The sequence below is a fragment of the Teleopsis dalmanni genome, chromosome 2, assembly GCF_002237135.1.
Source record: "Teleopsis dalmanni isolate 2A chromosome 2, ASM223713v2, whole genome shotgun sequence".
Lineage (NCBI taxonomy): Eukaryota > Metazoa > Arthropoda > Insecta > Diptera > Diopsidae > Teleopsis > Teleopsis dalmanni.
In genome coordinates, this window is record NC_051847.1 from 109231889 (window position 1) to 109249985 (window position 18097).

The 18097-nt window shown below is 34.7% G+C and overlaps 1 protein-coding gene across 2 annotated transcripts in view; it reads left to right on the forward strand.

The window, feature by feature from the left end:
- Positions 1-1809: 1809 nt before the first annotated feature.
- The window catches only part of LOC119683578 (F-box/WD repeat-containing protein 11), a 33992-nt gene continuing 17704 nt past the window's right edge, over positions 1810-18097 (forward strand). For both annotated transcript variants that reach the window (XM_038097338.1, XM_038097339.1), the window contains exons 1-2: positions 1810-2033; positions 2089-2203. In XM_038097338.1, the coding sequence (XP_037953266.1) occupies positions 2144-2203 (60 nt within the window). In that variant the 5' untranslated portion in view covers positions 1810-2033; positions 2089-2143. The remainder of the gene's footprint in view (positions 2034-2088; positions 2204-18097) is intronic.

Consider the following 18097-nt stretch of genomic DNA (forward strand, 5'->3'; position numbering starts at 1 on the left):
AATATTCTAACCCCTATCCCGCAGGGGGAGCACAGCACAAATGTGTGTGCACGAATTTGTGTGCACAATCATCCCTTTTTGCGATGTGAAATTTGAAACCGCACAACAAATTTGAGTGCGTACATTTTTTTACTTAACACCACAAATGTGCGTTTGCATATTTTAAAAATAATTTTCACTCGCGCAGTGCAGTGTGCGATTTTGTATACCACATTCCGAACTCTGATAAATTATCATTAAGAAGTTGCTGTATCATATGTTTCAGTGACGACGCGTGCCCTATCTGGAAGGGTGTGCGGCCCTTCTTTAATGTTGTTTTTACATGTACCACTTAAATTAAAATATATGAGATGTTTTATTAATAATAACCATATTATATTACGCAACAATATATTCGCAATATTATATTAACAATTCATTAACAAAATAACATATTAAACAAATTAAATTAATAATTTATATATAAGTTTAATATTATATCAATATGGAAAAAACAAAATTTTTCACATAATTCTTCTCGTAACATCAAACCAACTTTTTTCAAACAAAAGAGTTTTAACTCAGAACCATACATGTTTATCCAGTGATCAAACAAAATTAAACCCACTTGCAACGTATAAATGTGCGGACAAGTACTCTGCACAGTCAGCGACAGAAATTCCTGGGTGCTATTGTTAAAAGGGGAGAGACGAAATGTGATAGAAATGTATGGTGAGATGAGCTGCAAACTTCAGCCGCTCATGCAACCACTTTAGCAAATCATCATATTGGATTCGTATGCATGCAGTTGATATTCGAGTAGAACAGAAAATTACTCTCATACAATTCCCACTATATAAATCTCTATTTCTGATATTACGAACGGGAGCACATGCACATTATTTTGTTCATATGCAACGTATGAATGTGCGGCCAACTTCTTTGCACACAAAGGGGAGAGACGAAATAAAATAGAAATGTTCTGTGATTTGAGCTGCAAATATATGAGCACAACTAACAAGTATAGCGGCTAACAGAAGCAAATTGATTCAGTTTTCATAAACAATTATATTTAATTGTTTTTGCTAAAACTTTAAATATATATATATGGAAATGTAATAAATAATAATAATTCTTGATGTGAAGATACTTAATAAATTTATATACCTATGTTATTTGACATTTTGCAAATTATGTTAGGGTGTTCACCGCACACCTCCGCACCTTAGAGCAATCGTCACTGATATGTTTGTTGTTATTGAAACAGCCAAAGAAAGGATTTTAAATTCAAAATGGATAAGCAAGAAAAATTAAAAAAAAATTTGGTTTAATTAAATATAAAATATATAAAAAAATTATAAAATATATAAAAAAATTAAAATATATAATAAAAATATAAAATATATATAAATATATCGAGTATTCCAATACTCGATATATACATATTTCCAAATATGTTTTGTTTACATTTCGACAACCAAATAGTTTGAAATTTGTTTCATTTTTTATTTCGTTTCACTTGCATATGCAGCATTACCATTTCTAAAAACCTAAATGATAAATTGAGTTAAATTCGGTCATTTAAAGACCATAAATGATCATTTAAAACTGCTAAATGAGCAAATAAATTATAATTTAGCCCCTGAATGATAATTTACCTCCCGTCTGTCAATGCTATAATATTCAGATCTGATGAGGGATACACTGCTTACATGTTCACTTTAATTTAGTTTGTATGAATGTAGTGTAATACCCGCTTTATAAAGTTGAAAATACTAATTGGTCAATAAGCAGCATTATTATTTATGTTGGTACTACTGTTTTTGTCGTATTTTTGTAAAACTAAGTTCGTGACAACGTCGTTAAAACTTCGTTGAATTTTCGGTAATATTTGTCGTATTGCATTTTGTTCGGATATATCATGGAAAATGTTTATTGTTTTCTGCTAATGAGAATAAACATGTTGCATTCTTAAATTTTTTTTACAAAAATAAATTCATAATATATTTATTTTTAAGAAGTTATGTTACTCAAGTATAAATTTCAAAATCACGGTATTAAATACATCACACTAAATTCACTGTATACATTAAAAATATTGTCTTTCAGATAAAATTAAGAGATAGGCGAAAATTTTCCCTTTTTCAATTACTGATATCGAAACATGATAAAAATGGAGACAGACAAACTTATGGATGAAGATACTAATTCAAATTCGCAAGCAGTAAGCTAAATAATATAGAAAAATGAAAGATATATGCATGTGTTTGTTGAAATATATGAATAATTATTACATATTATAAATCCCCGTAATCATATTATATATGATATATTATATAAATATACATACATATAAAGTACGGTATATGTTATTGCAACCTAATGAAAACCAAAGCTGTTGCAAATACTTATATATATAAGTGCAATAACAAAATTGGTGAGAATATTTTTATTTAGCAGAACCCAGTGAACAAAGCATTCCCACGAAAACTGTTAACTTAAAGTTTATTCCGTCAGAATACATTGTACTTGAGTTGCACTTATGAGATAGACATATGATATGTGTTGCACCGATTCCCTAATGAATTTGTTTTTACATAAAAAATTTATCCAAAAGAAAGCAATTTTAAATTTTCGAATATTTTCTTAAAGCAATCGAATATTTTCACGTTTCAATTTTTCCTAATTTTTTTTATTAAACAATTAATATTTTATACAGATATTAACATTTAAATTGCATAGTTTTTTAATTGAAATTCTGTCGAGAATCGAATTTAAAAATTTGAAGTTGAAGTTAAAAATTTCTATTATTTTGCTTTTCTTAAAGCAATCGAGAATTTTTTATCCTTGTCACTAGATAAATTAAACAATTCTTTAGATCGTCTTTAAATTAATTTTATTATTCTTTAAATTCCTAAATTATATGTGTACATATGTCCATACAGTACGTTCTCGGTTATTCCAACCTAATGAAAACCAAGGCTGTTCCAAATACCGAGTTATAGCACTAACCGAGAAAAAATTCACGTAACTGATCTACCAATACAAAGTAAATATATAATAAAAAAAATTGAGGGCCATGTTATGCAGAGTGTCTCGGAAACGGCATGAGTACAATTGTTGTTGTTTTCAATGCCAATTTTAAACTTGAGAATGAGAGAAATAACAATATGGCCGTTCAAACTCCGGCATAAGAGTCGGCGTATTTGTGCCCTGGCACTAAGGCAAAATAGTGTTGTTTAGTAATAAATTTTAAAATTTGCGCCTTTTAGGAGCAAATTACTACAATTCTAATACGTTTTGAAGAAAAAATGGCAGTAAGCAACACAGCCTTTTTTTTAATAAATCGCTATTAATATAATTATTACACTTTCCGATTTTAAAGAAAGGCATAAGTACTGTTTAGTACTGTTAACAATTATTATAAAATAATATAATAAATTAACATTAGTACAGCCTCTATGAGTTTTTTCTTACTAGTTATTTTTGGTGGCAAATTGAAAGTGAGCATATCTAAATTTTCTTTTAAATTTAGGCACAATCAAGAAGTAGTAAAAATATAAAATTGGCAATACTGATGTGACACTCTGCATAACATGCATTTTCGGCATAGCCCGAAAGAGCGAATTTTGCCGTGCCCGAGACACTCTGCATAACATGGCCCTAAGTAATTGCTTTCTTTGGCAAGTGATATTTTTCAGTACTGCTTCTTCTATATGTTGTTTTAAACTAAAATTTGCAGGGGCATTCCATTCTTCTCGGCTCACTGAATGCACATATTGTATGCACTTATAGAATTTGTTGCCTTAATTTTTTACGGGGGAACAATTTGTTGTGCCTTAACTTCATCTTTGCTTTCTTCATCATCACTCTCAGTTTCTTGGTTAAAAAGGTTTCGTTTACCCGTTGACTAGCTTGTTCAGTTGTTAGCAACACATTTGAATCAAGTTGTTGGACCATTGATTTCATGGCTGCCTGTTCTTCGTTTAGATTTTCTTTGATTACATTTAGTGGCGTATCTTCACTCAGTGTTAGGTATTATATCTTGATCCCTAGCATTAGCTAGATCTTGTTTCGGATGATATTTGCAAGCAAATCTGCCAAAAGGCTATTTTTATGTTTTGTTTAATTGGTCCATTCGCTATACAACGGTACTGCAATTTTGTGGAAAACACATTATAGTGATCATTCCATCACCACTTTGAAATTTGTTGACTTTTGCGTGGTACGGTGTGCTGTCCACAAGTAAAAGGGCTTTTTTTGGAAGTTGTTTTTTTTCCGCGAAATATATATTATATATATAATATATATATATATATAATATATATAAAGAACATATATATATTTATATCAATTATAATATAAATAATATAAATAATAAATATATATATTATATAGTATACTATATATAGTATATATAGTATACTTTCTATATATATATTTCGCGAAATTATATATATATACTGGATAACCCGGCAAACGTTGTTTTGCCGTATAAATTATTTCAACTGATGATGGTAGAATGATGGAATTACCAATATCGCCTGTTTCGGTGTCGGTCATGATATCGCAGAATGATATTGTCTTAATCGCGTCGAATCATCATACGATATGCATAAAAATCCATCGAACTTGTTTGTTTCGGGATCTCGTTGTTTAATGTTTATGCAATATCCGTCTTGTCCCTTCCAGAAGATTAGCGGATATTGTAGAGCGTCGTATGAACGGTGTGTGTCGGCGATGAAATCCAGATTATTGTTTCTTCTTCTAATCACGATTTCTCGAGTCGATGTGATGTCGCCAACCATGATTCCAGCAACGTCGTCAACAACAGGCACATTGAATCTACGTACGTGCTCTCCAGCTGGTGTTTTATCAGGATTGATGATGATAGCGTGATTGTCACTTTGCAATTTGTGCATGTGTGATTTAAAGAATTTCAATAATTCATTGTGTTCGTTCAATAGGGTATCTAGTTCGCCGACAATGCGCCTGGCATACGGCGAATTGATGTTATTGTTTTCGCAACGTGCATCGACACGATTGATGTCCTCACCGCCCGTGAAGTATATTTGTAAACATTTATATGGTTCATTTGGCATTGGCCAAACAGAAATCGTAATATTTACCAGAAAACATAGGGTTCCAAATCTTTCTCCACTCTGTATTAAAGGTTCAGCGATACAATTTATTGAGAAAGCAAAATTTTTAGGCATTGTTTTCGATAGGAAACTGAGCTGGAAAGAAAATGTTTTGGAGCGAGCTAGGAAAGCAAACATTGCATTGCTCCTTTGTCAAATAGCTATTGGTAAAAGGTGGGGATTGCAACCACGTATCGCTCAATGGTTATACACTGCTGTCATTAGACCAATACTTCTGTATGGCATTGTCATATGGTGGACAGCTCTTGATAAATCTTCGTACTGTACAGGGTTCACCGCAAGGCTGAACTCTGTATTAGTGGTGCTCTATGTACAACACTATCTATGGCATTAGATCTAATGCTCCACTTAATGCCACTTGTTATCATCAGTAAGCAGTTGGCAGCATCATCTGCCCTAAGACTTAAGGCTACTTCATAATAGAAGGTTAGTGACTATGGGCACGGCTCGATTCTAAATATTTTCTGTTTTACTCGAAATAACATTGACTACACCTCTCCGATTCTCAACTTTGATAGGAAATTTATTGATAGATTCCCATCCAGGGAAGCTTGGTTATCAGGAGGTCCCTCCCTAGGTGAGGGTCTACAAATTTTTACTGATGGTTCAAAGACTGGGACCGGCTTAGGCGGTGGAGTTTTCTCAAATGGGCTGAATATATCCTCCTGCTATAGGCTTCCGGATCACTGTAGTGTTTTTCAGGCAGAAGTAATTGCCATTAAGGAAGCTTTAGCTGGTCTAGAAGTAGGTAATATACTTGAAAGGAATATATGTATACTATCGGATAGTCAAGCTGCTTTAAAGTCCTCGAGTTCTGTCCAATGCACATCAAGACGGTCCTTGACTGCTACACATCTCTAAATGAGATGGTGATGCAGTTCAATATTTCTCTAATCTGGGTTCCCGGTCATATGGATATTTACGGCAATTGTAAAGCAGACGAGCTAGCCAGACGTGGTGCTTCAGGGAACCACTCGGAACACCTAAACAATCTGGGCATATCGTTAACATCATGCAAATTGATTTTGAGTTCTTCCTGTTCCGAACTTTTTAACAAAAGATGGGAAGAGTGCAATATGCAGGCATCTGTATGCAATGTGACCAACAATAGAAAATCGAAATCTCTCTTAGAGATGTCCCGTAGAGATATCAGTCTTGTAGTAGGTTTACTAACAGGTCATTGTATTCTAGGTAATCATGCTAGGAGACTGAATCTACCGTTCAACCATTTTTGTCGCAGTTGTGGTGAGGATGACGAAAGTGCCTCTCACCTGCTTTCTTCCTGTCTGGCACATGCGCGGCGTCGCCTTAAATTTTTGGGGGCTTTCTTTTTTGAGGATCTTGACGAACTTCGAGACCTCCCTCTATATAGCATCATCAGCTTTATTATCATAAGCTTTATTAAAGGTTCTGGATGGTTTTAGCTCATGGGTTTTAAATAATACGGTATCACAATGGGCCTATATGCCTCAGTGGATCCCCCTGGGATCGCCGGTATAACCTAACCTAACCTAACCTTGGCATTGGCAAAAATGAATCTACTTTATGGTACACTTGGCCTTTGATTTTAAACGTTGAATTAAATTGTTGACCAATTACCGCAGTATTGTGAACTATTTCCGTTGCTCCGAACGAAGTCATTTGGAAGCATGAATTAAATATGCGAATGGACTTCATGAACAGATTTGAATCTTCATGCGTGCCAATGAGCAAGCCGTTCAATGGTTCTGGTGGTCTCTCAATTTCTGGTAGTTGCACTTTTTCTGATGCACAACACAACCCGTCTGATTTTTGTTTGAATTCGAGTGCATGACAATAAGGGCAATCTTTGTTCATAGAACCAATCATCACTTCCGGATGTGCGGAATATTCAATATCTGGCTCGTACTTGAACGCAAGACAAAGAAACGAAGTGGATGTAAATGCTCGAGTTCTTCTTGGCGTAATAATAAAAAAAATTTTTCTTTTTCAAAAATATAAAAAAAAATTTATGTCAAAAAAATAAAAAAATTTTTGTTAAAGCAATAAAGATATTTTTGCTGGATAGGAACACCCTAATTACTTTAGCGGTATGAAATATTCTTTACGACCTATTCTCATTCCTACCAAATATACACAAAAAGTTTTATGACAATTGGTCAAGCCGTTTTGGAGGAGTTTAAACACAAACACCGTGACACGATTTTTTTATATATAAGATATATATATATATGTATATATATATATACATACAGTATACTTTCTATATACACCAACTCTTTTTACACGGTAGATGCGTTTCTTAAATTTGGGGATATGTTCTACAACTTAAAAAAATCGTGTAAGACGAAAACATTCGAAATATTTTTCCATAAAATCGTGTAAAAAAATTTATAAAATAATTCCATATTAATTAAAAAAAAAATTTATTTTGTTACAAAAGAAAAATATATTGTATCAAACTTTAATGTCAAATTGGTAATTACTAATCACTAATTGATAACAAGCGTGCACATTTATTACGAATAGACTTAAAAATGCTATCAGCAGTGTTATGCACTGTACCTAGTTTGAAACAGCTTTTAGCCAATCCGGCACTTAAACCAGCTTAGCGTTTACACGTTATGTTTTCATCCGCATCTAGTCTGATACGGATTTAGCTAATCCGGCACATTAACCAGCTTAGCATTCACTTACGCAATCCGGCACATGAACCAGTTACGTATTTTATATAAATAGATATATATATTTACATATATATATGTGTTTATTTAATTAATTATTTCTTTATTTATTTGTTATAGGTTTTCAAATTCGGCACATAAACCGACTTTGATCAAGGTTCTTTTAGGCACTTAAACCAAAAGAAAACGCTTGTTTGAATTCAGGTGTTTAAATTGAATTTAATTTTATTGAGAAATGTTCTGCTTTTATACAAAATTATTAATGCTAAGCTTATGGTAAAAGAGGAAATGCACCTAGTTCCCACGATTTGTTATCCGATGGACTTTGAACATTCAAGGCCAAGGGCATACGTGGGAAATATGTGCATTACCTAAACTTATACTATTTAGTGCAGTTAGAAAGCTGGTATATGTATTTTGCCATATACCAACTTGCTTCACAAATTTAATGACTTAAATGTGCTATCACTTATGCCATGCGCCAACTCATATTGCACCTGTGGGAACAACAGAATTGTCGCAGCGGCTTGCCTATTGCTGCAACTCACAACGAACACACGATAAAAGAAAACACACATAATGCTTATCAATCTCGCACAGTGGCGTGTGAAGATGATCATGTTACGTCTGGCACGCTGATAGCGTGTGAATATTTAGTTGTGAGAGCCAGCAACATTGCTATAAATATGTGATAACACAAATAACAACAACAACAAAAACAGAATTAAAGTACTTATTTACACATAAAATAATTGTAATAATTAATATACTTATATATGTGATTAATATGATATTTGTAATAATAATTATGATTATTAATAATTGATTTTTATACTAAATTTAATATAAAACTTAACAATCAATATTAATAGTAACTGTTTTTTTAATTATTAAAAAATCTGTTATTAGCTGCTGTTTTTTGGTTTTTTAAGTTGTTTATACAATTCTTCATATCCAGCTATACAACAGTTAAGATTGCGTGAAAATTGTAATGCACGCTTCATGTCAGGATCATAGGTTAGGCAATGTTGCTCCATACTTTTTGCAAATTTCAAGCCCTTGTGAATTAAATCAGCCGTTAATTCCTTATCTTCACTTTTTACTTTATCATAATCGACTTCTTGACTGTCATCAACTGTCATAAATTCAATTAAATTATCTTCATGTAAAGGAGTTTCACGCTTCAATTCATTTATATCAGACACTTGCATGTTGTTAAAACCTTCGCCACCAATTGCATTTGATAGAGTTATAATTTCAGAACACACAGCTGATTTTTGTTCAACAAATCTTTTACTTTTAGTGCATGATGGCAACATTTTTTTTCAACAGGCATTTAAAGTCAATTGGCGCAACTGTTTGATGGCAAGAATAGCATGTGTAATACAATCCATAATGGTAAACTTTCTCCATGCTTCCACAACACTCAAATTTTTTTCTTCTACTGAATTTAAAATATGTTTAAACGCTTGCTTTATGTAGTATATTTTAAATGTTGCTATAATACCCTGATCGAGTGGCTAAATTAGCGAGGTGGTATTAGGCGGCAAAAACAGCAATTGTATATTTGGATGATCTAATAATGGGAGACTGGGTGCATTATCAAGAAGCAAAAGTATTTTAAAATCCAAACCCTTGTATTCCATATATTTCTGGACTTCAGGAACAAAGCAGTTATTGAACCAATTTGTAAAGAGGTCTGTTGTCATCCATGCCTTTTTATTGGCCATCATAAACTGGAAGTTGTTTAATGTTTTTATCTCTTAAAGCTCGTGGATTAAGAGATTTATTTATCAAGAGAGGCTTTAATATTTTATCACCAGAAGCGTTACTACAAAACGAAAACGTTACTCGCTCTTTGGCTGCTTTAAAACTACCAGCTGATTTTTCGCATTTTGCTATATACGTTCTGTCCGGCATTTTTTCCAAAACAACCCCGTTTCATCGGCAATGAATATTTGATCTGGAGTGTAACCGCCCTTTTCAATTATTTTTGCTAATTTATCCGGATAGCTTTTTGCAGCATTTTCATCTGCTGATACAATAAGTTTAACAAACCTAACATATTTTAGCTCGCTTGTAATCACGCTTATGCAGCAAATAAATATTGTAAATATTTACGTTTATAAGTTCAATAACTTCACATATTGTATTTATGCTTATGCAGCAATATGTGAAATTTAAATTATTATTTTAGTCACCAATAATTGTAATTATTATTATGCTTAGTAAGTAATTCTATACTATATAAGGTAACAATATTAATAATAAAACTTGAAAGCGAAAACAATCGTCTTTACTTCACAATCAAAAATTGGTTATTGGTAGATGTGCCTTTTAACCACTGTAGAAACAAAATAAAAATTATTTACTTACTTGGCTAGCGGTTTATGTGTCTGCAAGCCTTTCATCTTAACTACCTGATTATTGGTTTATGTGCCTAATAGTCAGTGTAACAAAGTAAGCAAATACAGACATTGATACCACCTCAGATTACGTGGTATACATTGGTGACCCCGACGTGATTGGCAAGAGCAACTCAGTGTGAGCCAGCAGCGTTTACAAAAAACCTTCATTGAAAACAACTTCAACGGAAATACAATAACCATGGATCCAAAATCAATATCCACTTTAACTGACCAGCAGGATTCAATTGGTTCAGAGATCGACAGAATCATTCGCAACTTCAAGAAGGACTCACCCAGCAGGAAAACACGTCAATATCTCGAAGATCGTAAAACAACTTTAGAACAGTTATTAGCTGACTTCAAGGCTAATGATGAGCAACTACAACAAGCCGATGTACTAGCAAGAACATCGGACTATTTCACACAAGATTACGGCATGGTAATCATAAATTTGGGTAACAAATATATCACCACAATAACTCAAGAGCTGGAAGCATTACTCATTAAGGCTCAACCATCAACAATAAAGGGGTTGAACCTTCAGATAAATAATGATGTTGAAGCTCCTGAAATAGTATTACCTACTGGTGGTCAAGAGAATGAAATTATTCAGGCATTAGTCAACAGACGAAATGCAGTGTGTAAATCAATCAATCGTCTCAACCACAATGTGAGACAAGATAACCAGCAACAGGTACCACAATATTTTGCAGTAAAATTAGCTACGCTTACCAAGTTATGGGGATCAGGCTGAAGGTTTAAATTTTACTATTCAGGAACGGCAAGACAACCCTCCTGATTGCAATCATTATCTAGCACTTGAACAATTGGTGCAAGATACAATGGTGGAATGGACTAGTAAGTCGACCAAGATTGAGACATCAATTAGGTCAACTTACCAATCATCGGCTACTTTGCCAACAATATCTCTTCCAAAGTTCAGTGGAGATTATTTGAGTTGGCGACAATTCAGTGATCTGTTTGCACAACTGATACACAATCAAAGAATATCAGACTCACAGAAACTCTGGTATTTGAAAACCAATATTCAAGGCGAAGCTGAAGCACTCATCAAGCATTTGCAAATATCAGATGCAAATTATGAGACGGCATGGCAATTACTACAAAGTAGATATGAGAATAAAAGAGTTCTAGTATCAGCAGTTTTGCAACGTTTGACAGCTCAAAACTCTTTATATGACCATCCAACAGTCCAAGCCATTAAAAATATGCATGACACAACAAAGGAAAGTCTATGTGAACTTCATAATTTAAATATTGAAACATCAACTTGGGATCCAATTTTAGTTCACATACTATTAAAAAAATTGGATAAAAATACACATTGCAGTTTTGAACAAACTCTTACCAACCCAAAGGAGATGCCCACAATAAAACAATTCTTAGAATTTTTAGAATTGAGATTTCAGTCACTTGAGGCTATAGGTCTACGAGACAATGCAGTATATAAACCCAACAAAAGGATAGCCGTAACTATGGTTTGTTCAGATCTATGTAAAGTTTGTAATACAGATAAACATCCGATCTACTATTGCAAAAAGTTCATTGAAATGACTCCTCCTGAACGATTAAATTGGATTCAACGACAAAAACTATGTGTGAATTGTTTCAAATCCGATCATAAAGCAAAGGTTTGTGAAGCTGGATCATGTAAAAAATGTGCCAAGAAGCATAACACTTTGCTCCATTTAGAGCAACAGTCACCTAAACCTTCAAGGGCACCAACAACAAACACAAAGTCAACCACAACATTGATCAACGCTAATGAATCGCCATCCATAACAGCAACAACTAATGCAAAGTGTACTCGTAATTACGTTCTGCTAGCCACTGCAAAGGTGCGCATTATTGCAAACAATGGACGAACGTGTGATGTTCGTGCCATACTCGACTCAGGGTCTCAAGTGAACCTAGTAACCCAAAGAGTAATCAACAAGTTATCTTTAATTACCACAAATTCAAATCTATCGATCGAAGGTATTGGCCGTCAATTCGGGAACTCAAAATCTCGCGTAAATGTTGAACTGCAGGCTACTAATGGAAGCTTCAGGACGAGACTAGAGGCATTTGTACTGCCACAAATAATATCACCACAACCGTCACGAGACCTAGATATCTCGGATTGGCAGATCCCACAGAATGTAGAATTAGCAGACCCCAGCTTTAACAGATCTGGACGAATTGACATACTGATTGGTGCTGAATTCTATCATACTGTACTCATACAGAACAATATCATACAGAACAATTGATAATAGGAAAGAATTCGCCACTGTTACAAAATTCGGTTCTAGGTTGGTTGGTGGTTGGTAAGACTAAAACTACAACAGATATTAAACCAACATGCGCTATTACTACAGGAGAAGTTGGTGAAATGTCAGAAATGATAGAACGATTTTGGAAGTTAGATAACATTGAGACTGCAGAAAGGGTTTTGACTTTATCTGAGAAATGGTGTGAAAATCACTTTACAAATCATGTAAAGACAAATCACGATGGTCGTTTCATTGTACGCTTACCTTTCCGCGATGATCCCACAACACTTGGTAGATCGCGTGAGATAGCATTCAATCGATTTTGTTCTCTGGAAAGGAAGTTACAAAGGGACCCAAATTTATACAAGGAGTACATAAAGTTCATGGATGACTACGAGTCATTAGGTCACATGGAAAAGGTTTGCCCGAAAGATGTCAAAGGAGCACAATATTTCATTCCTCATCATTGTGTCTTGAAACCTGACAGCACTACAACCAAATTGAGAGTTGTCTTTTATGCATCAGCAAAAACATCAAGCGGTTTAGCACTAAACGATATTTTGCACAAAGGTCCAACAGTGCAAAGTGATCTTTTTTCAATACTGTTGCGTTTTAGAATACACCGGTTTGTATTTACGGCCGATATTGAGAAAATGTACCGGCAAATTCAAGTACATGATGAAGATACAGCACAGCAGCTGATAATCTGGAGAAAAAGTGCTGATGATAGTATACAATATTACCGACTGAAAACGGTTACATATGGAACAAAGTCAGCCCCTTATCTTGCAACAAAATGTCTTCAACACCTTGCGAAACATAATATGACCAACTATCCGCTTGGAGCACCTGCATTACTTAATGATTTTTATGTAGATGACTGTTTAAGCGGAACTAACAGCATCATTACCGCCTTAGACACTCAACAACAACTTACGGAACTGCTCAGTAAATCAGGATTTAAGCTGAGAAAATGGTGCTCAAATAATACACGACTCCTACAAAACATTCCGATAGAAGACCAAGAAATCAACCTTGATTTAGATGACTCAGCCATAAAGCCAACAAAAACATTAGGCATTATTTGGCTCCCGAAATCAGACGAATTTTGCGGTAAGGCAGAGATGTCATCAGAGCAACCTATCACGAAGCGGATTGTGGCATCGGACTTAGCTCGAATTTTTGATCCTTTGGGAATTTTTGGCCCCATTACTGTAACAGCTAAAATGTTCATGCAGGAATTGTGGCAACAAAACTATTCCTGGGATGCGGAACTGTTACCTCAGGCTCAGCTAGAATGGAAGCGGTTTAGAAATGACTTACAAACATTAAATACTGTGAAAGTACCCAGACATATTTTTAATTCGACGGTTCCCTGTTCGATTCAATTACACGTGTTTACGGATGCATCAGAGAAGGCATATGGAGCAGCTATGTACGTGCGAGCAATATATAATGATAAGACAATAACATCGAGACTATTGTGCGCCAAATCTAGAATAGCACCATTAAAGAAACAGACACTTCCACGACTAGAACTCTGCGCAGCATTGCTGGGAGTCGATTTAGCAGAAAGAGTTAAACAAGATTTAAAGTATCAAAACGTGCCAACCTACTTTTGGTCCGATTCCAAAATTGTTTTGTCATGGATAATATCTTCATCTGCCTCATTGCACACATTCGTAGCAAATCGTATTAGCAAAATTCAAGAGATGTCACATGCTGATCAATGGCATCATGTGGCATCAAACGATAATCCTGCTGACATCATTTCCAGAGGAATAAAGGTTAAAATGTTCAATTATTCACATATATGGTTTTTTGGTCCACTCTTTCTTCATGGAAGCAACGAATTTTGGCAACAGCCAAACCCAAAGGCATTTAACATCTCAACTGATATCGAAAGACGACAAGGACATACAGTTAACATTATCATTCAAACGACTGGTTCTGATCACATGATAAATCAAATTGATCATCGAAACTCATTCAGATACCTCCAAAGAACAATTGCTTATGTTCGCCGTGTATTTCATCGCACACAATCACCAACAAGAACACTTTCTCCAAAAGAATTACGAGATGCATTAGTCTTCATAATTAAAACTATTCAGGGCTCAGAATTTGCAAAAGAAATCTCTGATTTAAAACAATGTAAAGCAGTCAACAGTTCGAGTCAACTAAATACTTTAGCACCGTTCATTGACGAACAAGGTGTACTTCGTGTTGGAGGAAGGCTTGAAGCATCAACATTGCCATATGATGCTAAACAGTAATTCCTTACAATCACTCAATAGTGAAATTGATGTTCATAATGAAACATGAAGAAAATTCCCATTGTGCTCCACAATTATTGCTAAGCATAATGAGACAAAACTTCTGGCCGATTAAAGGAAAGATTATGGCGCGAAACATTGTTCACAGCTGTGTCATCTGTTCAAAGGCAAAACCAAAACTGATGGACCAACTCATGGGCAACTTACCGACTGATCGAGTTACTCTGACTAAACCATTTTTTACCACAGGAGTTGATTACTGTGGTCCGATATGGATTCATTATAAAATTAGAGGAAAAAGGCCAACAAAGGCATATTTAGCAGTATTTTGCTGTTTCGCGACTAAGGCTGTTCACCTAGAAGTGGTGAGTGACCTGACAACAGAGGCATTCATAGCCGCTATTCAACGTTTTATCAGCAGAAGAGGAAGATGCCAAACAATTTATAGTGACAATGCGACTAACTTTGTTGGGGCGAGAAACCAACTACAAGAGCTCCAGTCTACCATTTATTCAGAAAATGGTAAAGAAAAGATCATTAAGACCAGTAGTAACAAGGGAATTGACTTCAAATTCATTCCACCAAGAGCTCCTCATTTTGGAGGACTCTGGGAAGCTGCCGTCAAGTCAGCTAAACATTTAATGATTAAAGGAATTTTCAACGCTTCATTGACTTATGAAGAATTGACAACAGTCATAACTGAAATAGAAGCCATGTTAAATTCAAGGCCAATAACAAAAATGTCATCCGATCCAAATGATCTAACAGCGCTTACACCAGGACACTTTCTCATAGGCGAACCACCTACCACTAATGTAGATCCTTATCAAAAAGAGAGCCGAATGAGTTTATCATCACGATGGCGTTTAGTTTCTGAACTCAAACAAGAATTCTGGAGAAGATGGTCAAAGGAATATCTCAATGAACTCCAATCAAGGTACAAATGGAAACAACAAAAGGCAAATCTATGCCAAGGTGATTTAGTCATTATTAAAGATGATAATCTACCCATGTACAAATGGCCTCTTGGCAGGGTGCAACAGGTGTATGAAGGAGAAGATGGTTTGGTCCGTGTAGCTGACATAAAAACAGCCAATGGGATTTTTAAACGACCATTACGATCATTGGCCCCCCTACCCACTGAAGGCAGCATTAATCAAAATCCAACAAAACAAAATTCTACTGTCACACAAACAAGACGAACGAATGAACCTAGTGAAGCGTTGCCAAAGCGTCGAAAGATATATGATGGCACATCTTTAATGATGACCATACTTGTGACAATTTTGATGATACCATTAATACTTTCGAAACCCATTGAAGAAATATCATTTCCAAACAAACCCGGAATATATTTTGAAGGAATTGGCACCGTAAATCAAATCATTGGAAGATGGAAAATTATCACTTACTTTGAGTTCGCGCCTATTCGAAAGGAGATCGAAAGGTTTCAAAATGGCACAGCAGCACTTCAGCAATTGTGCCCATTGTTACAGCAACAAGAAAGCTGTTATGTGCTCGTCCGTCAATTCAATAATACTAACATAGAGTTACGAACTGAAACGAAGGTCATGACGAGACACCGATCAGCCAGAGGAGCCATCAATATAGTTGGAAATATTGCTAACAAATTATTTGGTGTTTTAGATTCAGAATATGCTGAAACGATTTCTAAAACTCTAACTCAAATCAACAATAATGAAGATGTACTATCAAAAATGATCAAAAATCAGACTACAGTCATGGACTCAACTCTAAATATATTCAGCAAAACTACAGAAGCCATTGCAGTCAAACTGAATCAACTACAAGATGAGACAAACAAAATAGTAGATTACACTAATCATAATACTAAACGTATTAACCACCTAGAGATCTATACATCACTGGTAACCCAACTTACATGGATGGCACATACATTAATGAAAATTGAAGCTGCGATATTTGATGTCTTAACTGATACTCAGCATGGCAGAATTAATTCTCTTTTGATGTCTCCACAACAACTTCAAGACCAAATCATGAAGATCAAGGGCCATTTACCTCATTCACTTCGTCTTCCATTTAATCAAGAGGACGTTATTCATTTATACACGTTGATGTCTTCACAAAGTGGAATCACACAAGATCATTTGATAGTTGTCTTACAACTGCCATTAACCGATCATGAGGATTTCGATTTATTCAATCTCGTCCCAATTCCTGCAACAGTCAACAATACAATGATGACAATAGTTCCAGAAGCTTCATTTTTAGCTGCCACGCCACATAGAGACCAATATTTTGCCTTAACTCGTGAACAGTATAAGGAGTGTATGATTTTCAAGCAACCAGAAAACAAACTACTTTGTTCAGATAAACAATCAAAATATAACACCGGCTCACAGGTTTACGCTTGCGAATTTAACCTATTAAAAAACATATCTGACAATACGTGTAATGTGCAGGAAACAAAATCGAACATTATTTGGAGTCCCCTGTATCATGCGAACCAATGGATATTCGGGTCAAAAAACAATACAACAGTTACGGCCGTCTGTAAGGGCATCACGACTCATTTAGAACTACAAGGTGCAACACTGCTGAATTTACAAGACGACTGTGTACTCAAACACCAAACGTCTACAATTCAGACACATCAAACGCTTACCGACACCATGTATGAATCTTACATTGCATTTGGTGAGATACCTGTCATCAATAACTCAGAATTATGGTCAAAGTTTAAAGGAAGTTCATTGAATCTCAGCAATGAACTTAAACAGTTAAAGCTACTTCACAATACTCTGAAAGATGAAAAATTCGCTGAATTACCACACAAACTACAGACGGACAGCATGCACCACTACGCAATTAATTCCATAACCCTAATTCTTGTCGTTGGAGCCATCATATGGATGATATGGAAAATAAAGCAGGTAAAGCGTCCAGAAGTCAATCAGCCAACACAAACTCTCACACCAAACGCGATGCCACGAACAAGATTTACTTTGGAGCCTGAAACAATTACATAGCTTCTCAAATTCTCATGATGCTATAAACTCTAAATTTTATATTCTTAAGTTTATGTAATATTGTATAACTATTTATTGTTTAAAAATTATATGTGTATTTATATATCCACAAAATGTTGTAATTATTTTTTTTTTTATTTTTTTTTGATTTTTTAAAAAAAAAAACACACAATGCATTGCAAATCAAATTAATCATTGCTCATAGATTCATTCTTGAATAACGTAATTCAAGCCGGGCAGAATGTTAAGCTTAACAAACCTAACATATTTTAGCTCGCTTGTAATCACGCTTATGCAGCAAATAAATATTGTAAATATT